At 42.5% G+C, this 25,639-nt stretch overlaps 1 protein-coding gene, 3 non-coding genes and 1 pseudogene across 4 annotated transcripts; 3 read left to right on the top strand and 2 right to left on the bottom strand.

The window, feature by feature from the left end:
* Nucleotides 1-2,642: 2,642 nt before the first annotated feature.
* On the top strand, nt 2,643-2,714 carry Trnam-cau (transfer RNA methionine (anticodon CAU)). Its single transcript has one exon. It is a non-coding gene; the product is annotated as a tRNA-Met (tRNA).
* A 947-nt stretch (nt 2,715-3,661) lies between these two features.
* LOC127229535 (POM121-like protein 2) lies at nt 3,662-5,011 on the top strand. The gene has a single exon (XM_051194617.1). It carries the CDS (start codon nt 3,685-3,687, stop codon nt 4,972-4,974), a length of 1,290 nt encoding a protein of 429 aa, XP_051050574.1. The 5' UTR covers nt 3,662-3,684; the 3' UTR covers nt 4,975-5,011.
* A 295-nt stretch (nt 5,012-5,306) lies between these two features.
* On the top strand, nt 5,307-6,649 carry LOC127229606 (POM121-like protein 2; annotated as a pseudogene).
* A 13,417-nt stretch (nt 6,650-20,066) lies between these two features.
* Trnas-gcu (transfer RNA serine (anticodon GCU)) lies at nt 20,067-20,148 on the bottom strand. Its single transcript has one exon. It is a non-coding gene; the product is annotated as a tRNA-Ser (tRNA).
* A 2,197-nt stretch (nt 20,149-22,345) lies between these two features.
* Nucleotides 22,346-22,417, bottom strand: Trnaq-cug (transfer RNA glutamine (anticodon CUG)). Its single transcript has one exon. It is a non-coding gene; the product is annotated as a tRNA-Gln (tRNA).
* Nucleotides 22,418-25,639: the final 3,222 nt, after the last annotated feature.

The following is a 25,639-nucleotide window of genomic DNA, read 5'->3' as shown; positions in this document are numbered from 1 at the left end:
ACTGCTGAGCTTGAAGAGAGGAAGAGCTGGAACCTAAATTGAGAGATCCCTACCTTGCAGCAGGCAGTGATGAATGTAATAAAGTAGATACAAAGTTATCTTCCTCTTATAAAAAAGAAGCAAATAATTTGATCTATGTATAAAATAAAAATTGGGGGAAAGGTGAGGAAATCCAGTTCAACAAGACTCAGTAGTTGGTGTTTAAACTTGCAGAGTGTAGCACCAGGCAGTTTATTTTAGGCATATTTAAGCTCAGTACAATTTTGATAAAAGTTTCCTGGTGACAATGAACTCAGTCCCATGTGCATAATAACGCTTACAGCGTGACTACATTGAAACCCTTTGCAAAGTACATGTGACCTCTTCCTTGGGTTCTATAGATTGACTACCTGTGTTACCTTAAGAGTCTAGGAGAGAATCTGGTGTGGTCTCGGTCACACAGATAGCACAGAGGACATCTGGACTATCAACCGTGTCAGGTACTGTTTGTGACAACCTGGAAGAGCCCTTGGTCATACCGATAGCACAGAAATAACTAGACTGTTAGCCACCTCTGACCCTGGTTGTGTGAGCTTGGAGGGAGCAAAGTATGACCTGACAAATAGCATAGAGGTTACCTGTACTATTAGCCACCTCCATTCTCAACCTTTTGGATGGGGGGAAAAAAAAAGGTTACATGTCTTTTCCTTTGAAAATACAATCCTGCGTGTGGTTTCTGTAGTGCTGTATTCGAGCCTAAGGACCGTTGTGCTTGTTCCCAGCACCTTTCTCCATGCCTTAGAAGAGAGTAATTGAGTCCTTACTCAGGCAGCACCCAAGCCCTGTTTGAAGCCACTATAGCTGCTGCTGTTGCTGTGAGGACTAGATAAAACCCAGTGTGAAGTTCGTAAACAGTAAAGCAAGCACTACCAAAGTGAGTAAATGTAGCTGTCACCCGTGTTTCTCTCTGCATGAAAGCAAGACATTCTTGGCAGGTCCACTGTGAAGGAAGTCCTACCATCTGAGAAGAGGGACCTCCTACTGGGACAGGGAAGCATGCACTTCCACTATACCAACTGAAACTTAGTCCAGATGTTGGTGGTGGTTTGGATCCAGCGAAATTGCGAGGTATTTGCTTTTGATTTATAAAATCTTACGGTTTCTTACATTTTCACAGGAGGTTTTAGAGAGATAAGAGGCAAGTATTAGCTATAGAAACTAGAATCTTGGCTACCCAGAACTTATTATGTCCATTCCCAGACCAACCCCATTTTGTGAAATTGGTATTATCAATTCTGTGTAACCACAGTGAGTAACTTGGCATTTGTTTCTTCATGTTATCTTTTGAGTCAGGATGGTTTGGGGAAAGTTCTGTTAACCAGTGCCACCTGAGTCAAATCAAGCAGACGCAGAGTCAGCTGACATTTATTCATTGGAATCCATCCCGTACTGTGCTCTTGGTCCATCTCTAATTCCTAGAAGGTGGGCCTTGGTCTTGCAGCATAGGAAGACAGCTTTTGATAAATTGGATAGTGATTTATTTGGTTATTTTGCATAGGAATCTTGGCAATGTCAGTGTAGGACATGTTTTCTGTGGACCTTAACCTTTTCCAGAAGACAACGCAAAGGTGGAAATCCCTCATCTCGAAATGTGAGATGACTAGAAGATTAAAATCTGAAGAATTCTCTTGAGATGTCAGAGATAGAAGGCCAGCTGTGATAACGAAGCCTTGCAATCTTGGATTCAGAACAACTCCAGAGACACAGAGCCTCCTGCCTACCTGCCTGATTCCCGTCTCTAGTCTCTTCCCGTTTGACAGACATGCAGAATTCAAGCACATACTGTCTAGTGTTTGGCTCGAGGAAATCTTCCCAGAGAAGATCAGCCGTCATAACCGCAAGAAGGACAAGAGGCTTCCAGGAGAGACAGTGCTTTGGAAAGGAAAACCTCAAGCAGGCTACAAAAAGACCAATGCGTTTATTTGGGTCCGCTAGGGGGCGCTCGTTCCTCGCAGTGGGGCGGCCGGAGGGACCCAACAGAAGGATTACCTGCTGTTTGCTCTACCCGCAAAGCAGAAGCCTATTTTATTGTGAGCCTGGAGAAGCACCGCAGAATGAAATAAACAAATAATAAATATACATGAAATAAGAAAATAAAACAGTAGCTTAACGGCAACAGGCTGTCTCACCGCTAGAGACCAAGGTGTGCTCGGTTCTGGAAACGCGTCTGGATTCACGCAAGGACCTGAAAGCCCTGATCCCCGACAGAAGCCAAAGCAAGAGGAAGGGCTTGTTACCTTTATTTCTTTTTCTGTCTTTATTGGAACTATTCCACACGGAATCTGATCGAAATTGTCCTAGCCACAGACCTATTTGGATCGGGAATCTTGTTTTTTTGCAAACCCTATACTCATGAAACCAAATGAAAACTTTTTTTTACCACAATCTTTAAGACTTGCGCAGAAACCAGGGAGAAGGTCGCGTGGCTCCGTACCCCGCGCACAGATCGGGAGGAGGTCTGAGGTCAGATTAGTATTATGGTGACAATCAGAAGAGACCATCAGAACAAAGGGAATAAAAACCGACTGTGGGAAAAGCTATGTTCGCTATTAGAGAGTGAAATCCACCATTAGAGGGTGAAAGAGACACGGTACTGGTATGCCAGCAGAGTGGCGCAGCGGAAGCGTGCTGGGCCCATAACCCAGAGGTCGATGGATCGAAACCATCCTCTGCTAGGATCGTTTTGCACAAAGCACCCACACCAGAGATCAGCGGAAAAATAGGGCTGTTTTAATCAGCCCTAAAATTTACTACTTTGAACCCTTGTGGGTTCATGGTGTCGTTCCTCCCACTATCTAAACAACAGAAACCTTCAAAAGCCGCCTGAGCTGCTTCCTCATACTGTACGTACGGGTTTTAGTTGGTTAGCTGGGTGTTTTGTTTACTTGTTTAGTTTTTGGTGGAATGTAAGATTCCAGCTCACACCTGGCCTGGAAGAATTCTTTGATGCCAAGTCCATGCTATTGGCGAGCACAGAAATACAGAGTGAAACTTTCTGTATCTTTTTCCTGTTCAACACAACTAATTCTGAAAGTGAATAGAGGTTTGACAGCATCAAGTGTCTTCTGTTAGTGTCTTTTCCACCAGGGTTCAGCATTACGTCAAGGCTACAAACCGTGGCCTTTTCCACGAACCTGCGTTTGGCCACCAGGAGGCACTGATGGAACCCAGAGATGACAACTCGGTCCCCAAGGCCGGCTGCTGCCTTTCCCCATTGATAGCTCACAATCCCCTCTGGCCTACCTGTCCAATTCCATCCGTGCCATTGTGTCGTGTGCACTCTCGAGCCCAACCACCCCTACCCTCCCCAAATATCCTGTAAGATTCAATTGCCCAGAGTTGCTCCCAGCTCAGCTTCCTGGCATGCAAACGGATGCGCTTTCAGGTCCTGGCTGGGTGCTGGACATCGAGCCCCACTGAGCTCTTGCCCCGTCGCCCTGGAGAAAGCCAATGCAGCACACAGCGCGCAGACCCCAGGGCCGGCTGACACGGTTACCGAGGCCCGCGTGTCACCAGCTAACTGGCATCCTCGCGCTTTTCTTACACGCGTGGCCCAACCGTCACTAGAGCAGCGGATGCTTGGATTCGGCCACCTCCTCCGACGTCCGAAACACCAGAAGTGACTGCCCGCCCGTGCCTCTCCGAATGGGCAGCTACCTGGGCAAAGCAGGGTCATCGCCGCGGTCCCCAGTACAGGGGCGCGCAGATGCATGGGAGAAGCCTGCGACCCACCGACCGGCTAGACCCCTCTACCAGGTCCACCGGGTGCAGCATGTCCACCGCGCCCAGCCCGCCAGGCGACACAGGCCGGTCCGGAGGCCGCCAAACTGGGATCCAGCCAATCCTGCTGCCTTCGTCAGTGAAGCCTGGAGGCGCTTTCCCATGAAGAGGCCGCAGAACCGCATCATGGGCTCTCTTCCTTCAGACTGGTGGGAAAGCTACCTCAAGCGTAACATTTGGTCTCTTCGTCACCCTAGGACTACATGGAGTCCAGTGACAGTCAAGATCTCGCCTCCTGAGGGGAGGCCACGGCCCTTGTTCTCAGCCTCAAAAGCGGTAAATGCGGGACCCTCAGAGGAGCCACCAGGCATGTGTGGGAAAGACCCGGTGCTGAGGGCCCTCCTCGAGTGCAGGAAAGGGAAAGCTAGGTGGGAAGAACCACTGTTCTCTGACAGCTCGGACAGTAAAAGGAATTCCACCACCCCTTGGTCCGCCTTTAAGCCCCTTTTGAAAAGTGGGGCCACTGTTACATTTGTGGCCAGGCCTGGGTCTCTGAAACGCAGCTTCTACGCCCAGAGCTCAGATCATAAATGTAAGAAGTCCAGTTGCTCCTCCGTGGCCCTCTTGGCCAACATATGCACACACGGTCCCCCCAGCACTAAAAGAAATGCTATTACCAGCTCTTACAGTTCTTCCAGATATCTCTCAGAGTCCTGGAAGAGACATTTCTCCAGGACATCGGTCCAGACTCCAGAATGGCCACTGAGAAAGACAGGGAAAAGTCCTAATTCTCACCCCTTAGTTTCTCCCCGCCACTCTGGGCAGCCGAATGGGGAGATTCCTTCACTGCAGTCTGGTCCTAGGGAGCTGCTGACCGCACCATGCCAGCAAGACGGTGCTGTCACTGAAGAGGACCCGACCTTAGAGAGGCAAGCTGGGCCAAGCAACCAAACCACAGAAGCTACAACTGGGACCGTCACGGAAGCCATTCCTGAGACCAGGACTGGTATTCCGCCTCCCTTGTCTCTCAGTCGTCCTTCTTCTGAGTCAGTACTCAGTAACCATATGAGCCCTCAGCTGGAAAGCTCAAAGAACATGCCTGTCTCACATGGGTGCTCAGAGGTAGAGCACCTTCAAGGCATCTCTTCAGACTCAAAACCCTCACCTGCTTCCATCCAGGTGACTCCAAGCTTTCTCACATCAACCTATCACTGACTCCAACTGGCCATCTACAATCCCTCAGGCTTACAGGTCTGCAGTGCCCCCACACGCCTCTGATTATCCCCACTGCACCCACCACACCAAACACTCTGCTTGGGGTGGTGAGTAGTCCAGTTCTCCATCTTCCTGCATCTGTACTTCCTGTGGAGACTTCTGCAGTAAGACCTGTTTGGGTGTCTGGGCAGAGTAGTGAGGTCAGAGACTGCTCAGATTGCAGAATTTCTATCATGGCTGGGGCATCATCAAGCTCTTCTCTCTGCACAACTCCAAGCATCTTAAGGCCCACCTTCAAGCCTATCTTTGGCAGTACAGAACCACTTAAAAATATGCCTGTGACATCACCTGTGCCTACCTACTTCACTGACTTCTGCTTCTGGCTATTTCTTCCATGGCCTGGCCACAGCCTCCCCTATGGTTCCATCTGCTATTCCAGCCAGCACATCCAAAGACCCTGGTATGGACTTGAACATAGTAACTAGCATCACCGGCAACTCTTACTCTGTCCCTTCTTGCCACACTTTCCTCCTTGGGGCTTCCCAGGGCTTTTCCCCGGCCCCTGATATAATTTTCCCATGCCAGCACCCTGCAATTTCTACTGTATACACAGTCACTATCTTTAGCCAGGTTCTTAGAAGTGCCATCCAGATATCCCCTCTTAGAAGCACCGCTAAGCTGAAAGGGGGGAGCAGGCCCCTGCCAACTTTAGGGTTATCATCCACAAACCAGCCTACAGTGACCTCAGCACTCACAGCATCTTTGGGGGTCAAGCCCAAAGTCACCTTTTCCACCATCCCAAAGATGTACTTTCCAGTCTTCACCTAGGGCCACAGATGGGTAGAAGCAGTGTTCTCTCCAACTAGTGCCTGTCCCAAGCTTTAGTGCCGCTTTCCTTTCAGGAAATTCAGTTGTGTCCCCAGTCCAGATGCTACCTCCTACTCAAATGGTCCTCAGAAAGACTACCCCACCATCTTCAGCCTCCATTATTCACACTCCCACCAGCATCCAGTCAGGTTTCAGTAGTAGTTTAACTGGTTTCATTCAGTGAAGCTAGCTCAACCACCCTTGGAGTTGTCAGACAGAACCAGCAGAGTGGGGCCTACAGCTTAGCATTCAGCAGTATAGCACCGAGACCTTTTGCTTTGGGAGGATCCGTGACCCCTATGGACTGTGGGGAGCCTGAGGTCATTGTGGCTGTCCCACAAAGGATCCATGTCTGGTTCAAGAAAGAGTGAGATCCCAAGCACCCTAGCCCCCTTTGTACAGTGCTGGAACCAGAGCATGCAGGGTCTGCCTAGCCAGATCACACCTTTGACCAGTGTCACTGCAAGAAAGACCATGTCTGGGGCCCCATCTCTGGTCTCTTTTGCTCAGAGTACCCCTATACCTGGAGCAATTAAGGCGGGTAGCAGTCTTGGCTTTGGAATGTCCTCTCCATCTGTGCAGGGTTCTGTGGGGAGAGACCCTTTTAGATCATGGGCACCTCATTCTGTATTGGCACAAGATCAAAAATCCCAAGGAATCGGGAGCCAGGTGCTCCCGAAGACATCACACAAGAAATGGCCCCTTTTCCCTGTCACATTGCAGTGAAAAGCCTCAATCTCTCCAATTCTCTAGACCAAACACATCCCAGATCAAAAGTGAACGCTCTAGGTGCTGTTGTGGGTCCTAATCTGTCTTCCAAAGAAGTAGACCACCAAGTATCATCTAGTGCTGGTAGGGAATGGGGCTGCATGGGTCGGAGGCCCATCCATTCCTCCCTGTACAACTGTGAGCCCCACAAGGGCACAGCCTCCCATTTGGGGAGGAGCCAAAGCAAGAAAATAACAAGCATCTTCGGGAGGAGATAGATAGGTCGATCCTACACCTTAGCCTCAATTTATCTGGGCTCTAAGAGGAGCTTGGCTGTCTAATGCCATAGAGCCACCAAGTTCTCAGTTCTCACTGCTTGTACTGGTTTTTTGGGAGTGTTTGGGTGTGATCTGACCTGTGTTTAGTCTACTCTTGGCAATCAAGGTCATCTCTGAGGGTTCCCTTGTGTGTTGCTGTCTGCACCACTTTATCTTTAAAGTTGCCCCAGTCATCGCACGAGTTGGCAATGGTTTAGCCCCATTCTTCTTTTGGTTAATTTTCCGTACAAGACTGACTAGTCAAGATTTAGCCTGTCAGACCTGAAAGGTCATTCCTCAGTCTGGGAAAGGGGGGCTCTTGGCTTGTTCCCTCCAGTATCAAAGCGGGCCAATCCCTCTTTACAATCTACCAGCTTTTCCACTTGCTGTCCTCTGCTTGGTGTGATGGAGACTTGCTCTTCTTACTCTGTTGGTTTCTGGTGTGTATGCTTTCAGTTGGATTTGGAGGAAGAACAACCTGTCTTTGAGTGGCAGGAAGTTAGCAAAGACAAATTTCAATTATGTAAATGCATCTGCAGCTTGGTGGATGGGACCAGTCAAACAGCACTGATTCAGGGCTGCAAAGGGGTGACTCACCCTAAATGCACAGCAGCAGTTTGACCTTGAAGGATGGTTTCTCAGTATGTGGGAAAGCAGAGGAGATGGCCAGGGTGCCCAAGTAGGGAGACCAAAGCTTACATTTCATTTTTATTTCTTTTATTTGTGCCTCATCAAATCAACCCTTTCTGAATTCACGTATTTCTCAGAGAGGGTCACTAGGTCGTGAAGCCCAAAACCAAAGCATAAGAAAGAGAGAACAGCAGGTACCTAGCAGACTGCAGTTGTCAAGCCAATGGGGAATACACGAGTAAGCTGGTTATCACCCTTAGGGTTTCTTAGCAACCTCACACACTAAGGCATATAGGATTCTTGGGTACATGTATTACATATTTTACAGATACCTTGGAGAAAGTCTAATTGGAAAAATAACCTTAAATTAATAAAATAAAAATAACATTGTTGAAAAAAAGTCTATGATATAGGAATTACTGTCAAGCTCATATAGATAATGGAGCAGAAAAACTAACAAATTGGCCTGAAGTCATTCAGCAAAGACTAGGCTTAAGCCCTAGTGACTGTAGAATGTGCTTATTTCTCACACTCTAATCACTCAAGTCACAAATGCCTAAGTATCTGTGCTGGTTGGCATTTATTTGTTTATTAATTATTTGTGTATCTGTGAGATATTGAGGCTTGAGTCCAGAATTTCACAAATGCTAGGCGAGTGTTCTACCACTTAACTGCATCCTCAGTTCTGTTCCAACTTTAAAGGGGGTTTTATTACTGCATTGTGTGCGCCTGCACATGTGTGCCATGGCATGTGTCAAGGTCAGGGGATTTCCTTGGTGAGCTTCTTCCCTCCCTCAACCACATGGGTTCTAGGTTTTAGGGACTGAGCTCCTGTCACCCGGCTTGTGTCACAAGCTCTCAGACTCACTGAATCTTCTCAGTGGTCCATTTTCAATTTTTAAAGATGTTCCCAAGATTGCTATCTTATCAAGCAGTGACAGAAAGAAAGTGTTAGGCACTACCTAATTTTTTTTGCAGTGTACAGGGATAGTTGTATGCCTTGCATAGTCCTCTGTACTGGTCACTTCAGTCAGCAAGAACAATTCCTATTTAGGAGAATCACCATTTAGTGTGGAATGTTAACTAGCCAATGAGCCTAACACAAGGGACAAGAGTCTAGAAATGGGAGTGGACAGAGGACTATCTTGACCAGGGCTGACTTGAGACTTGAATTCTGCCTGACAGTGCGTTTGTCATCACCAAATAGATAATCTTATTGCAGGCCAACCTCAGCCATGTGTTCAGGAAAGAAAGGAAGGTGACCAAGATGTGTTGAAGTCACTTCCAAACAGTCAGGTATAGTTATGGTGAGCAGAACCATGCAACACAATGTGGACAGTATCTTGAATACACCAGGTAGCTGTGGTTGGACCAAGCAGCATAGAAACAGGTCTATGCTTGCGCTTTAGATTACTCTGATTGTCATGTGAAGAGGGAAAGGAAAATAAAATAGGAAAAGTCTAGGGACTTGGGGGTTGTGCAAGAGACTTTTTGGGTAACAGAAACATATTAAAAATGTAAGATGGAGGGCTGGGGATGAAACAGCATGGATGAAGTACAGGGTTTTATCCCCAGTACTGCCAAACTATGTGTAGTAGCATACACCAGCAATCCCCCCAGCACTGCAGAGGTGGAGCCAGGGGATCAGAAGTTCAAGGTCATCCTTCTGAGCCTGAGATAATTGAATCCCTATCTTTGGAGTGGAGGTAGTCCACAGTGAGGCAAGCTTATGAACCAGAATTTGGGAAAAGGCTCTAATTGGAATTTCCTCAGCCTCTTAGAGTACTGATTGTTTCCTTTCTAATGCTTGTGGCTTATTAGACATCCCCAGGGAATTGAAAAGCATGAACCTTCAGCAGTTGGAAACACTCAGATACCAGATTTCAAGCGCATTCCTATCTCTTAGAGTTCAACCCACCTTTTTTCCAATATTATTTAATTTTTTTTTCACTCAGCTGGAGTATCCTGGGTTTCCTCAGGAACACATAGAATAAGGGAAAAAGAATTGGCTCAGCTGGGCTACTGTGGGTCACAACTTTAGTCCTAGCACTTGGGAGGCAGAGGCAGGGGTATCTCTGAGTTCAAGGCCAGCATGATCTACAAAGAGTTCCATCCAGGAATAGCCTGAGCTGTTGCATAGAGAAACTCTGTTAGAAGGAAGGGAGGGAGGGAAGGAGGGGGAGAGAGGAAGCAAGGAGAGAGAGAGAGAGAGAGAGAGAGAGAGAGAGAGAGAGAGAGAGAGAAGGCTCTTGAATCTTCTGGATTTGATATCCCAAAGGCTTCAATTGAGTTTCAGAAAGGTATAGAGACAATGAGATACCCAGGAAACTAGAAAGACTCTTCTGGAGGGAGAGAGCAATGAAAAGTGATCAGGGACTGGCAAGATGTCTCAGTAGGTAAAAGCACTTGCTGCCAAGCCCAATGACTTGAATTCAATTCCCAAGACCAACATTAAAAGTAGAAAACCACTGAGCATAGTGTCACATGCCTTTAATCCCAGCACTCAGAGATGCGGGCTGATCTCTACAAATTTGAGGCCAGCCTGATCTATATAGTGAGTTCCAGGACAGCTGCAAAATGAGATCCTGTCTCAAAATAGAACACCTTCCTCCCAATAATTTGATAATTGTCTCCACAAGCCCACATTGGCACATACAAAATAAATGTAATAAAAATTTAAAAATATTTTTTACAAAAGAAGAAAGAAAAGGAAAGAAAGAAAAAGGACTCCTAAGGAGTCAGAAAAACCCCAAGACAGAAATCAGAGTGTGAGGGACCTGAACCAGCCCTGAGAAATTCTGATAGTCAGTACATTGTCTTCAGAGATGTATTAAGCACTACCCACAGTACTAAATAGTAAAGTTCAGTTTCTTGATCACTAACATGGCCCTTGAAGAATATGCATTTTGACTTTTCATTTCTAAAAGTAGAAATGAAATTGAGTTCCAAAAACTAAGAAATGTTCTTGTTTAACTGAGGTCTTAATCCATTTGATATTTAGGAAAAAAAGTGTCTTTTTGGAAGATGGAGCTGGACTTCAGAGACCAAGAAAGCTGTCTTGACTGGGGACAAGTCTCTTCTGTGACTCTCTGCAACAACTCCAAGAAGAATACATGCCTTTCTATTACCTACCCATTTAACTTCCTTTAATGTATGTTGAGTAGGTGGACAAGCCTGGTACTAACAGTCCAGGAGTAGATCACAGACAACATCCTGGAGTCCCTGGATAATAAAAAGAGCCAGGCTATTTCTGGAGCATTAATTGAGTAAGGAGGTAGTTAAGACTTTTAACATTCGGGGTAATGACATCCATTTACAAATACAAAAATATGAAGAAACATAAACAGGTACCAAACAACCTCCCTCTCTCTAGCTCTGCACTCCCTTCTTCTCCCCCTCTCTCCCCTGTCTCTCTCTCTTCCTCCCCTCATATATGTATTGCTAAGCATTGAACTCAAAATTTAAGAATGATAAGCAAGTATTTTATAGTTATTGTATTCTTTAACTATCATTAAATTTGGTAATTTTTGAGCCGGGCATGGTGGCACACACCTTTAATCCTAACAGTCTGTAGGCAGAAGCAAGTAGATATCTGTGAATTCAAGGCCAACATGGATCTTCATAGAGATTTCCAGGACATCCAGGACTACATAGAAAAACCCTGTTTCAAAAATACAATAAAATAAACAAAAAACAAACTTTTTTATACTTAGCTCTTCTTTTTTTTTTTTTAGAAGATTTATTCACAAATTAAAGGGCTCATTTAATGTAAAGAGAAACATTCAAAGGAAATTATTTTGTTCTCTTATATTGGATATTAGAAGAATACTTCTAATACAATTGCGGCATAGACATTTTGGAGACTGAACCTGATGTGCAATGAAGGCAGCAGACCATGAACTTTACTGTTTTAGGGTGTGTGGATGCAGCATCAGAAAGTAACTCTTGAACACTCTAGACTTTACACCACCAGTGTATCCATTAATTGTAGTGATTATTGAGCCCAGAAAATATGACTAGTTTGTAAGGAGTAAGATTCCCCCCTTCCCCCCTCCCCCGCCAGCCTGGTCTTGTCCCGCCGCCAGCCCTAATTAACACACAGAGACTCTGTATTTGATATAATGCTTTTGGCCAGGTACTAGTTTCTTATCGGCTAGTTCTGTCTTAAGTATTAACCCATTTCTGTTGATCTAAGTATTTTTATGTGGTCTCCTTACCGGGGAGTGGGTCAAGCATCTAGTCTCCCTGGTCTCTCCATGCTGACTCCTCCTTACTCCTTCCTCTTTCCTTGTCTCCTAGTCCCTCCTATCTTCCTTTCCTATTGGCCAACAGTGCTTTATTTATTAACCAGTATGAGAAACGTATTTACAGAATGACATCTCCCATCATCTCCTTTTTTCTGTCTAAATAAAAAGAAGGGTTTTAACCTTAACATAGCAAAATATATCACACAACAGTTGTCAAATAAGAATCACAGTTAACAATATTTAGTCCATTAATATTTAGTAAGATTTAAGAAAATATTCCATCATCTATTCTATCTTTGTGAGTCTAAAGTCCTATATGTAACTTATCTTTAATCCTAAGGAAAACTATAACCATAACTATCTGTCTTCAGCTCTTTCAAAGACCACAGAAGGATAGTATATACACTCTAGAAATGACAGAGACAACTCACTGCCTGTTTAGTCACCTGAAGTTCTTTTTTGTAATCTTCCATCTTTAGCCCATAGGTTATAGTGTGTCTAGCAGACTCTTCAGCAAAGCAGGAAACTTTAAACTGTCTTCTTCTTTTGGCTGTTTGTCAGTCACTTTTCTCTGTGTCCTGCAGATTGTCTGGCAGATTCTTCCATGAAGCAGGAACTGTAGCAATGCCCATCTTGAATCAGCAGTCACTTTTCTGTGGGTCCTGCATGTCCAGTTTATACAGCATAAAGTCAAACAGTCCAGACAAGAATAGTATCTTGTCCAAATGGCTAGTCTTGCCGTATTGAAAGCAAATTGCATAACGTGTTTTTTCAATGTCCATCTTTCTTTCTGATGCAGGTGGTGTTGCCAGGAGCATGTATGTCTCATTGTCAAGAAAAACCCTAAACCATTTTAAATGCTATATTCTGTAGGTCTTTGAAAGGTTTGAAGAATGCCTATTCATCTTAAATACATTTCTATATATCTAGAAAATCTAACTAACTCTATAAGTTTTGACTATTATAGGTAACTATCTAAAATCTGTACTAAATTATACATTACATTTTTAAATGAGCTATATAAACACAATACCTAAACAAGAGGAGAAATATACACATCACACAATTGACCTTAAATTGTATCAATAAATGAAAATCCATTCCAAAACAAAGTATTCATATCTATACCATAATTCCCTTTTTTCCTTTAAAAAGATATTGGTTGTGATCATTAACCATTTATAACCAACCCCATTTAAATGAAAACAAACATAGACAATATTTGGGAATTTGGGCGTCGTTCTTTCCAAAATACTTCCTGCTGATAGAGGGCGCTGTCATGGGGATCCTAAGAAGATGAAGAAATCCTGGCTGTAGTCTGCAAGGCTGCCTTGTTCAGCTGTTTTGAATGTAGGATCACCTGGTACTCTGTTTCAGGGGGTCTGGCTTGCTCAAACCACATTAGTCTGGAAGGAATCCACAACATTTCATTTTCTGTGGAAACAAAAATAGAAATCCTTTTCCCCAGTAACTTGTCCTTAGACTTAAATTTTGGAGTCAAAGCATTTTTAAAATATATAAATTGAATTAATCCAGCAGTATTTCCTTTAACAGTTATTTCCTCAGCAGTCAAACGATATAAAGACAATATAATGCCAGTATAGAGATTCTCTCTGAGCTTTTCATTTTTACGCAGCTTTATTATTACTCTCTTTCTTCTTCTATTTTTTAATTTTTTTTTTTTTTTTTTTTTTTTTTTGAGACAGGATTTCACTGTGTAACTCTTATCCATCCTGGAATTTACTCTGCATACCAGGTTTACTTTGAAATCACAAGAGATCTGCTTGTCTCTGTCTCCCAAGTGTTGGAATTAGAGGCATGTGCCACCACACCCAGTTCCTCTTTGTCTTTTTAAAACCATCTTATTTTTTTTTCCATGTCTACATATATTTTAAAACACACAGTAAACCTTTAAAGGTTTTTCTTAATATGAATTTGTCTTTACTGTAAATCTTTATCTTTTTCTGGCCACGAGTCTTTTATCTGGTAAACAACAACATTGCTAACACGAAAATCATAGTTGTTTCTGCGGTGGTTTATCAAAGATGGAGGCGGCTATTTTACCGCCAGCACTGAGAGCTGTGGTCACTGCCTTGGTCTATACTGCCATCCAGCAGCATGTTGCCGGCTCTCTTACACACCAATGAGTTGTTAGCAGAGTTTTTTCAAAGCTGTGCAGCTTTTTGCTGCTTATGCTGAGTCAGGAAACTTTTTAAAGGAGCCTCGGAAATCTCTGTCTTTAGCAAAACAGAACCCAATCGAGAAAAATGCTGCTACCATGAAGCCTTGCTTGTCTCTGTTCTTTTGTTTGTAAAACATTTTTTTAAGCTTTTGTTAAATTTTAAGTGGAAGTTCTTATTAGCCACGTGGGCGCCATATGTAAGGAGTAAGTTTATCACAAAATTGACCTTAAATTGTATCAATAAATGAAAATCCATTCTAAAACAAAGTATTCATATCTATACCATAATTCCCTTTTTTACCTTTAAAAAGAGATTGGTTGTGGTCATTAAACATTTATTACCAACCCCATTTAAATGAAAGCAAACATTTATAAACAATATTTCCTGCTGATAGGGGCGCTGTCATGGGGGATTCTAAGAAAATGCAGAAATCCTGGCAGTAGTCTGCAAGGCTAATATTTTAGTTATATTTGATTAAAAATGAGTATTATTAAAAACCACTTTCTGCTTGCTTTTACTCTTAAATAGGTGTACACCATTTGGCATTATGCATAGCTCATGGCACATATTTGTGGCTTATGTAATATTTTGTTGAAATATGCAACTAAACAACTCACATCTTGTTTAGTATACATATTATGGATGAGTTCATTGCCAATGCCACTGAGAAATACAGCATTAATTTTACTTTTGGAAATCTGTCTCTGGTGTTTAGCCTAATTTACAAAGCACCCATTGTTGATGAGTAAAGGAGAGCTGGAGTAACTTCCACCCCTGGAGTATGAATTATCTGTTAAAATTGTGGGCTCCTGTTCTGTTCTGTACAGAGCCAGAAATGATCAATGATAGCAGTACTTTGGGTTTTGAATGAGTGAGTTTATTAAACATGAAGTTAGAAATAGTAAAAGCCTAGGCCATACTTAAATGAGACAAAATAGCATGACGGATTCCTTTCCTAGCAACAACTTGTACATAGGAGCTGGGGCAAATCAAATCATGCTCTAGGTTACATCTCTTGGCATCCAGTTACAATATGTGTGTGGTGATACATATGAACTCATATTTCTTGTGTTGAGACCATGGAATCCCATCATGTTTCTTTACTATTTTGGGCCTAGAAGGTAGCTTAACTCAGGTGTCTTTTCAAAGGAAAGGGGGTAACTGTCCACATTTAATGTGTGAGTTTCATGAATCTCATAGGGACTCCATGGATATGCGCTCATTTCATCCTGGAACTGAGCTCACCATAAGCCAAAAAGGCTTTTGTGGTTGTGCACATCTTAGCTGGCTACCTTGTTAAGCTGGAGGCAACCATGTGATTGGGCCACTATCTTGGTTTGTGATGCCAGCAATATTGAAACTGCCACATGACATGATGCCCCTTGGTTAGTGACATCATGAAGATGGTGAAGGCTGTAAGACCTTGTTGACATGTTGGTTAATGCAGCCACATGACAGAAAACAAAACTGGCAGCACCCATAAAACTTCCCCAGTACAACTGATTCCCCCAGGGGATCACCATACTCTTTTTTATATCAGGCCTAGAGGTAACACCATACTTCCATGGTAGGTTCTGTTTATTTGTTTTGTTTCAATTTTAACACATTATTTGGTATATTTACTGGTTTGAAGAGTGGACATGAAAGTTTTTCCAGCCATGTGCCTTCAACACTATACATGTATCAAAGGAGTTGACACTGTGAAATGGCTCGATCCTTGGAAAGCTCCCGTGAATTTGTAGCAGCCCAGGAAAACATGGGAAGACACATCCCAAATAGAACCTAAAGGATAGATTGCCAGGTACTAGATACACTGCTGCAAAAACTAGAGGAGGTACAAGCTATGCTGGGTCTCAAGGCCTGCTTTTTCTGCCCATCACCTTCAAATCTATTTTTCTCCAGTATAGACTGTTGCAGAATATTTATTTACACTGTAAAGATGTGTCTTTGCCAGGGGGTCTTCTGATTGGTTTAGTAAAAAGCTGAATGGCCAATAGCTAGGCAGTAAGAAGTTAGGCAGAACTTCTGGGAGAGAGAGAGAGAGAACTCTGGGAAAAAGAAAGAGTTACCAACCAAACTAAGAGGAAGAGGGATGGACAGTATGGAGATGAGGTAAGGAGCCTTGTGGAAGAACATAGATTTAAAAAATGGTTAATTTAAATTATAGGAAATAGTTGGAATCAATTCTAAGCTAAGGCTGAGCTTTCATAATTAATAATAAATCTCCATGTCATTATTTGTAGGCTGGAGGTCCCGGCAAGAACCTCTGCTACAATGGGGAAATCTCATAGAAAGAAAGGAGATAGTTGGTTACCTAAGATTGGTTTGGGACACCATAAGAAAAAAAAAGGAAGATGATCAAAAGGTATAAAGCTATTTACACTGGAGAAGTGGGATACACATAAAAGTAATATATTATGTACCTAAATGCCCACAAAGCTGGATATGGTGGTGTAACCTTTTAAGACTGGACCTCAATAAGCAGAAGAGGGTGGATCTCTCAGTTAAGGGGAAGTGCTTTTTATCAAAATATATTGCCTGGAAAACGAATTTTAAATAAAAATTAAAGGAAAGAGGAGAAGTAATGAAAGAACCTTGTGGGTACAGATTAGAATTGAAATGCTGTGAAAATGTCAACATGTATATGTGTGAATATACGTGTGTGTGTGTATGTACGTGTGCATTTATCGTGTATGTACATACAATTCCACAGCTTTTTTTTGTCATCAAAGGGTCATATAAATAGAAACACTTCAGAAACAATGAGCCATCTGGATATTGGCTTTTAATATTACAGTCCATTCAAGGGTCGTCTCTGAGAAATAAGTGACTTCAAGGCTTAGACAAGGTAGATTCACTTAAGCTTTTTGAATAAGAACTTGTTATGCCAGAAATGCAGATCATCATAAAATTACATAATGACAGAATATCACAAGGACTCATTTGCCACCCAGAAGAGACTTTCACTGCCCAGATCAGTTCATCTGATCATTAAAGGAAATAGTGAATTGTAAATCACGGAAAAACGGATTTCCTGAGCTCATTTTGATGATGCAAATTACATAAATGAAGAGAAGAGCCTTATGCTTCTAATGGGATGCCAAATACAGACTGGTGAATGTGGGAGTGTAAGACCTGCAGAACGTGGACCTTCACAATCCCACTCAGGAAAGATGACACCCCAAATCACTCACGAGAAGCAGTCTTGATGCAAATAGCATGAGGAGTTTTTATTCCAAGTGCACTGGGGTCCACAGTCATTTGCCACACAGGGGTAGAGGACTGAGGACCTTGAGGGCAGAATTGAGATAGCTTTTATAGGACTTACATTAAAGCTAACAAGGCCAGTTTCAAAGCTAGCCTGTTATTTTCACTAGGCCTAAAAGCAAAGTCATGGGATAGTTCAAAACTTGGAATGGTTAGTAAGGTTTTCTAGGTTACAGAGAATTAGCACACCTGCAAGGTTAGAGGGGTTTCTTTCTCAAGAACCAGTGGGCTCAGTAGCCTTGTCCTTGAGCAGCTGGGAGAATGTACTTTCCAATCAGGGAGTTAACTATATCTATTGATAGAGGCTCTTGTTTTCTCTGTCTTTCCCTTTTTTCTATGAGTCTCACCTTTTAGTTATTAATTTTCTTTGTGGACAGGATGACCCATAACAGTTCCCAGACTGTTGTTATGGATAACAACATTCTTCAGAAACTAGGTGATTATGAATAATAATAATAATAATAGTAGTAGTAGTAGTAGTAGTAGTAGTAATATCCAGAAACCAGTGTTTTTGTTTTTTCCTGAGCTTTGCATGCAGCTAGGGTGATTTTTAAATACATGCTGATGGACTTTTTCTAAATTTTTAACTTTTAGTGGTCATTAGAGAGTTAAGCTGTATTTTCATCCTTTCAGGAGAATGCCGGAATCAAACAATTGCCATTTGGTTACCACCACAGTAAATATAGTTTAGGGGAATTATCAATAGGTGCTAAATCTGAATGAAAATCTCATGGAAAACATTGTGGTGGCTTCCATAGATGTCACCCCCTAAGCTGCTTATTAGTTGAGGGGGGGGGGCTCTGCTCATGTATTAACTGACTGGAACTGTGATCAGAAGCAGCCATGGTTATAAGGGGAAATGGACATGGAGTGTCAGCATTATTTCCTTTCTATTTTTCATAACTCTGTTTCCATCATAGTTGTGACATATTCATATATCTATTTTGTTGATATATGATATTAATGAAATCTGTGCTAAAGAAGAATATGTATGTATGTTTTATGTGGTGTTCTTTGGGGGATGCAGAATATGAACTAATTTTGAAGGAGGAAAAATGGCACAAACCCAAATTAGTAGTAGTCCATTTCCTTATCTTTTAAATTTGTTTCATTTGTGAGGAATGACAGTACTAACCTGATGCCACTGCATTTTTATGAACTTCTCTATCTCAGTCATTAGAGTGCTGGACCTGAGTACAGATTTAAACAGGTCCCCTGTGATGACTAAATAGAGTAATGTAGAGCCAGGCATCCCTTACCGGCCTTTGCTCTGGAATGCAGGAGATCCTAATGGCCTACAGGTGAGATAAGAATAAGATAATGGGCTGTAAGGTATTAACAGCTGCCTTTGTTTCTGTAAAACTATATACCTGGGGCAAGGGTGCCGTGGTAGTAAAACAATGTTCTTGCCCAGTTGTGGATTCCATGGATAGTTGTAACACACACCTTTCTGATATCCAATTTAAAGCATTAGGTTAATGCCCCTCCTGTATGGCATGCTGCTTGGCTCTAAGGCTGCTGTCCTTCTGTTAGCAGTAGAATAAATTTATTTGATCTAAATTTGAATTGAGTCTAAGTCTTTGGTTTCTCCCAGTAGCTTCAAACACCTGACACATTTTGTTTTTTATGTTTATAAATGTTTTTCCTTTATATGTGTGCACTATGTATATGACCCCGTGGGTGGCATTGGATCCCCTGGAACTGGAGGTACAGATGGCTAACCTCAATTTCTAGAACAGCAGCCAGTGCTCATAAACATTGATTCAAATTCTCAGACCTTCCATTTTCTTAAGTGAGCAATGACTCTGACATTTAAAATACGAATTCCATGAGATACACAAAGGGATGCTTTGGACATGTTACAGGTTGGAGGATGCTAAAGTATTACACACAGTTCGTATTCAAGCCTATATCCTGCATCCTACACCTTGGTCTGAAAAGAGAAGTGCTATAAATACCACAACTGCATCACCCGATAAACTTGAACCTATTAAGATTAAAACAGACAACCCCATCAGATAAAATAAAATATACTAAACTGATAATTATACCAAGGTTATAAACAAAATGCCTTTACTTTTAGAAAATTTCCTCACTGGGCAGTGGTGATACATGCATTTAATTCCAGCACTCAGGAGGCAGAGGTAGGCAGATCTCTGTGAGTTCCTGGACAGCCAGGAACTCAGAGAAATCCTGAAACCCTGTCTCAAAAACCAAAACCAAAACCAAACCAAACCAAAACAAAAACAAAAACAAAAAAAGAAAGGAAAAGAAAAATGACAGCAAAAGAAGGAAAATGTCCTTAAAGAACAAAGGACCATGACATAGATAACTTACCTCTTAACTGCTTTGTTGTTTCTTGTTTGCTTTTTGACTTCAGGGGTGGGGGTGTTTCAAAGAGGCGAGAGAATGAGAAAGGCAGAGCAAGCCAGAAAGTAAGGGCCTGTAGAGGAGCAACGGAGAAAGACGACATAGGTAAATTCTGGTAAAAGTACGTGTGGCTTTCTTACCATTCTTATTTTTACACATCTTCCATAAACTTGAAATTACTTCCAAGTATTAAGTTTAAAAAGACACCTTTTAATGGAACTTAGAAAATAAGGAATGTTGAAGCTCCTGTTGGGTTCTTAGAGAAGATGCCATGTTTCGTTTCTGTCGTTCTTGCGGTTAATACAGCTAGCACTGAGGAGAAAGGGACAGTTGATTCCAAAACCCTTTACTGTGACGTCAAGGTTATGTACAGAAGCCGCTAGTGACACACGAACGCACAGGGTACAACACGAAAGCACATGAGACATTGTGTGAGTTCTGGCAGGTTGTGTTCTGGGAATTTCTCTGGAAAAGCATAATATATAGGCCTACTCAGGGACCGACGACGAGGGTGGGATTCGAACCCACGCGTGCAGAGCACAATGGATTAGCAGTCCATCGCCTTAACCACTCGGCCACCTCGTCCTATACCCGGAATTGGCTCTTTGCCTCCTCCATCTTTGTTATGTTGGTGGACATCTTAAACTTTGATTCTGTGATTTCTATATGGTTGTACCAGCTTTCAAGCTACAAGACTCCTTAAGGAATTTTCATATATACTCATTTCTTTCCTCCGAAAAAGACCCTTTCTCATTTTGGTGATCCCTTCGTAGTACCTACACATCTCCATCCTCAATGGTTTCTCGGTACCACACTTGCTTTTCACCCTATAATGAAAATCGTCCTGCAATCTTCAAACTCCGTGTTCTATTTCTGGAACCCGCAACTTATGTGCTAACCTTTCCCTACAGCCCTACTTCTTACCTTAGTTCTCGACTAACTACTGGGATTTCATTAGCCTCATAGCTAATTTTGCTGAGGATAAATATTTGTTTTCCATGAATCCTTTTCTTCTTGTACAACGTAGTCTACATCTGCCGAAAAGTTTTATGCCAAACTCTGAATTTTTACGCTCAAAGATCCTGCCATGACCTATTGCAATAGAAGACACATATGTAAACTGTTCTGGTTTTTAAAGCTATTTCCAGTAATTATAAATCCATGTGTTAGGCCTGCTTCTTCTGGCCCAAATTGTTTTTATATTTTAAGAAGAGTGGACACCAAAAGACTAGAGAATTTTGATAATTTATTATGTATGAAAGGGGAACTTGCATTCAAACACATCTTTTACTAGAAGGATTGAGGGTAATTTTTTCATCATCAATTCATGTGTATACGTATGAAAATGTATTGAAAACTCAATTGGAACTAACGGCAAACTGTGTGATCACATATGGTTATGAGTAAATCCAAATTCTACAAGAAGTGAATTTATTATGAAGGTTCCCAATATTTAGTTAACGATGTCAGGCACATTTGCGGTTATATAAAACAAGATAGGGATAACCAATATTTTAAACAAAAATCAAACTTCATACAAGTCAAATAAGTGAAAAATCAAGATTCTAAATTACTTTTTTTAAAAAAAGGTAACGAATTCCTACAATATATGTGCTCTTCCTGTTGTTGAATGAGGGATGTTATTTATTTAAAATAAATCAGCCTCCTTCCTCCACCGCGAAATCTTGTAAAACAGCCTCTGACACGAGAGACTGCAGACGCGCTAATTTCCCGCCGTTGTTTTCTGTCTCAAAAACGTGTGGTCTGTGCGCTATGAAGTGACCTTTCAATCATGAACACAGCCTCTGTGTGTGGCTTTCTGAATGAGACCTGCGTGTGAGCTCACACTTGGAGGTAGACTCGTTATGAAGGAGGTCAGCAGAAGTAGAAGGAAAAAAAAGATGGTAATGGAAAGGGAATACCGCTACAGCACACTGTGTACAATTATGCAATTGGAAAAACAAAGCAACTTTAAAGGAAAAGCGAGCGTGACTTTGGAGACCGCTGGCGCAGATTGGGTCGCGGTTCCCACGCTAGGCTCCCGCCTTGCGCGCTTACTGTCGCCAGCACTTTCAAGATTCACAGTGCTCCACCCCGCCCCGCCCACACGACGTCACCACCATTGGGGCGGAGTGAGCCCCAGTCTCTGCTCACCTGAAGTTTGCTAGTGCTAATTGGTCCAGCTTGGATCTCTTTCTAGTCACAGGAGACTGTGGCTAGCTGAGTCCTCTTGCGTCTTCTACAATTCCTGTACTCAAGAGGCGAAGACTGGAGGATTAGAAATTCCAAGCAACAAAAAACCCCAAACCAAAGGAAAAAGTTGAAGTCCCAGCTTTCAGTAGACAGAAGGTGTGTCGCCAGTTTGGGAATCACACAGGAATAGCGTGAGACTTTGTTTCAAAAAACAAAAACAAAGAAGAAAAACAACCCCCTACCCCCAGACACAACAAAATAGCTACTATTGCTCTGAAGGCTAGATAAATTTTATCTCTAGTTTCCATTACAGCTTGGAACTGTTTACTGTGGGTCTTCACTACTAGGCGCTTGCTTCCTCCTGCCTCCCCGGGAGTTGTGAGCAGATTTCTATGGAGAGTTCTAGCTTCCTCCTGCAACTCTATCTTGGGGTTTCTTCCTCTTTTTTTTTCCTCTCTCTAAAAACCAAACTGTAAGGAAGAATAAAGTCACTTAGCTGGTGAATAAGGGTATTAAACTCTAGGAAGAAGTGATTATCTGGAATTAATTTCGGAGTTTCAAGTGAAAACTAAATCACCAAAAGTAACATAGGTCCCACCGAGATTTGAACTCGGATCGCTGGATTCAGAGTCCAGAGTGCTAACCATTACACCATGGAACCACATGGGAGATCTTGTGACTTCCAGTACCCTCCAGGGGTTCTATTTTAACAGAAAAACAAAACAAAAATTTATTTTTTTCTTATTCATATGTTTGTTTATTAAATCTCTTTATCAGACAGGATCTAGGTCTGTATCCTAGGGTAGCTTCAAACTCTTGACAATCTTCCTACCTCAGCCTGCACGGAGCTTCTCATCTCATGTCTGCATCCAACTCCTACTTTAACAGAAAACACTGAATCCAAAGACCAGCAACTCTCCCCTACACCCGCACAAGCCCAAGGCTTCCTACCAAATGATCAGTAATCAAAGAGCCAGGAAAATAGGTGAAGTTACTGAGCAAGACACAGCTCCCCTCGAGTGTGGAGTCTTTTGAGCTCCTCGGTGGTTGGAGTCACCCAAGATTCAACCACCAGGTGAAATGGGCATGAGTATGTATATCACAGACGAGAAACGCGAGTCTGAAGGCTAAGATCCAGCTCTCAATTTTGTAATTTTGTGGCCAGATCTGACGTTTTTAAGGACACATTATGGGAAAGCTTTTTTTTTTTTTTTTTTTTTTTTTTTTTTTTTTTCTTTAAGTAATCTGGGATGGACCTAGATCTAGACCTTGGCGTTTACAAACACTGAAATAAACCTGCTGAGATTACCTGGCTCCAGAAGGCTATGTGAAGCGCTAAGAATGACAAGCTTAAGAGGAGACTGAGCGGGGCCCTGCACACGGGAACTAATTGAATCTGGAGAGACCCCAGACCTTCTCAGACACCGCTCCTCCTCGGGAATTCTCACAGGCTCACCTAGGATTCCATGCTCTGAACATTCGCGTGCATTCACGTAAACTTTCTGAACTCAATACTGTGAACCCTGTGTAGTAAAGATTATGTCATCATCGTATAGATATTACAGATGACAAAACATTTGCCACCGCTAATATATAACAGGGAGAGCATCTGGTCTGTCTAGGTTCTGAGAGAACTAGGACCACCGTTTTAGAAACTCCCCCTCACTCCATTCTGCTTTAAGATATGCTGTTGGCAATAAAATACTTCTAAGTGAAAACTCAGCGAAGTCTGTCTTAGACCCTCTTTAAAAAAAAAAAAAAAAATGTCATTGCTGGGGATGGGAGATGGCTCAGTAGTTAAGGTTGGCACAGACCACCTGTAACTGCATTTCCAGGGGATAAGATCTCCTTCTCTGGTCTCCCCAGGCACCGAAACACACAGGCATACACTCATGCCCATACATAGAGATAAATAAAATTGTTTTTTTTTTTTTTTTTTTAAATTTCACGACACCAGGCATTCTATAACACTTCCGTAATCCCAGCACTGAGGAAGTGAAACAGGAGTTCAAGGTCAGTTTAAGGCTAAAGAGTGAGTCTTAAAACAAACACATAACAGAAAAACAATAAAGAGAGTTATTCATAACAATTTTAGTGAAGGGGAAAAGCATGAAAGTTTTAACCCACTACACACTGGCCCAGGACTCTCAGCAGCCACCTGCCTTCTGCTAGAGAGTCCCTGAGAACATCTTGGGGAGTAGGCAGCTAGCCTCCTTGCTGTGAAAAGGAAAACTTCAGAGTTCTTTTAAAAAGTTTAGAGTCGTCATGTTCTCATTTCCCCTGGGGAGACAGGAAAATCTCCCTTGAAATGAAGCAAAGTGTTTTTTATTTTTCTTTTCAAGGGCTCACAGGGCACACCATTATTATGCTCAAATTAAAAACTCCAAAAGGGACATTTTTGTGGAAAAGATGCCATTGTCTGCCTGCTTTTAAATGAAGGTGTTGTTGAGAGTCAGGGGAACATAACTGCTATACCATAGAAACAGCACATCCTACCTGTTCTTTCTTTGTTTACAAAGAGAAAGTTTTCCATCTGTCCAGGGTTCTGTAGTACTAATATTTTTTAAAACTGCAAAACGATCAAAATGATTGAGCCCTCCTTATACACTAAAATCAGCAACAGGGAAGTCTGAGTGACACTAGAGGACACATGTGAGAGAAATTTTCTTTCCCAACAGCTGCCTGGAAATTTGGGTCTGGTTTCCAGGAGGTATTAAACATTTCCTCCATCTTTTTTTACTTGGTTCATCTCTCCATTGGACATTCTGGGATCTCCATCTTGGAGGAATAGAAAACTGTCAGGAGCTATCTCTGCAAAAACACCACTAAACAGATGCAGTGCCTCCCCTTGGCAAATATAGTAGTTTCTTAACTGGAATGAGACTTCAGAGGTAAAATAAAACACCTGGGAAGAGGATTTTATAACCATAGGTTTGAAAGACCCCAAGAGTTCGGAGCCTGTCAGGGGGAGGCCCTTGCCCCAAGAGATGAGACCAGACCACTGGATGCAAATGCAAGAGGCTGTTTAATGTTTACACACAGGTACCTGTGGACGCTTCAGTCTTTTGGGAGACTGAAAGAGCTTGCCTGGTTAAAGCATTTGCAGTTTATATAGGGTTGGGGTGGCAAGAAGCAGGCTTACAGAAGCAGAAGCATGGTTACAGGGATTTCATTGTTTCATCTAAATGTAGCGATTGTAGTTAACCAAGGACAGTTGGTTATTCCAGTTGGGCACAAAGAATACAAAGAATTCAGTTATGACTATCTCAGCATCCCGGATACCGTCCTGCTGACCTTGCTTTGGTCCTAGCTGCAGACCACAGATATATGGTTGGTGTTGGATGAGAGCAGCACCTGGTTCCCTCTTGTACTTTCCCCATAACTTGACCTTGGCAAATTGGCAAGAGCAGTTCAAACAGGCAATATGCATAGTGGGGTCTTTCAGGTTTTAAACAAAATTATTTGGAGAACATAAAAAGCGGAAACACCTTAGGTCTGCGGATATTTAAAATATTTTCTTCATATGCGCAGATGCTGTGTATGATTCTTATTGGGAGGTGACAAGATTACAGCTGCATTGGTGATTGAAGCTCTCTCCCACCCTCCACCCCCCACCTCCTGCACCTACTGCAGTCTACCTCTGCGGGTCAGATCAGGCCAGCCTCCTACTTCCCCAGCACAAGCTTAACCCCCAGTTGCAACCTCGGAAAAAGCCGAACCATAGGCAGCCAGAACTTCCCAGAAGACTCTGTTCTGCTGAGCCAAGACTGGAAAGACAGAGGGCATAGATTTGGTGCCCTGTTAAGCAGAAGCTCAATCTTTTTTGTATTTTACCTTGGATAGCACTACACAAAGATAAAACAGAGGTGGCATGGGGAAACAC

The sequence above is a fragment of the Phodopus roborovskii genome, unplaced genomic scaffold (assembly GCF_943737965.1).
Source record: "Phodopus roborovskii unplaced genomic scaffold, PHOROB, whole genome shotgun sequence".
In the NCBI taxonomy this organism is placed as follows: Eukaryota; Metazoa; Chordata; class Mammalia; order Rodentia; family Cricetidae; genus Phodopus; species Phodopus roborovskii.
The sequence above is the reverse complement of the archived record's forward strand: the minus strand, read 5'-3'. Positions and strand labels throughout refer to the sequence as shown.

What these genes read in the sequence shown, in the direction of transcription:
- LOC127229535 (XM_051194617.1), top strand. Translation starts at nt 3,685, where the DNA reads ATGGGCAGCTACCTGGGCAAAGCAGGGTCATCGCCGCGGTCCCCAGTA.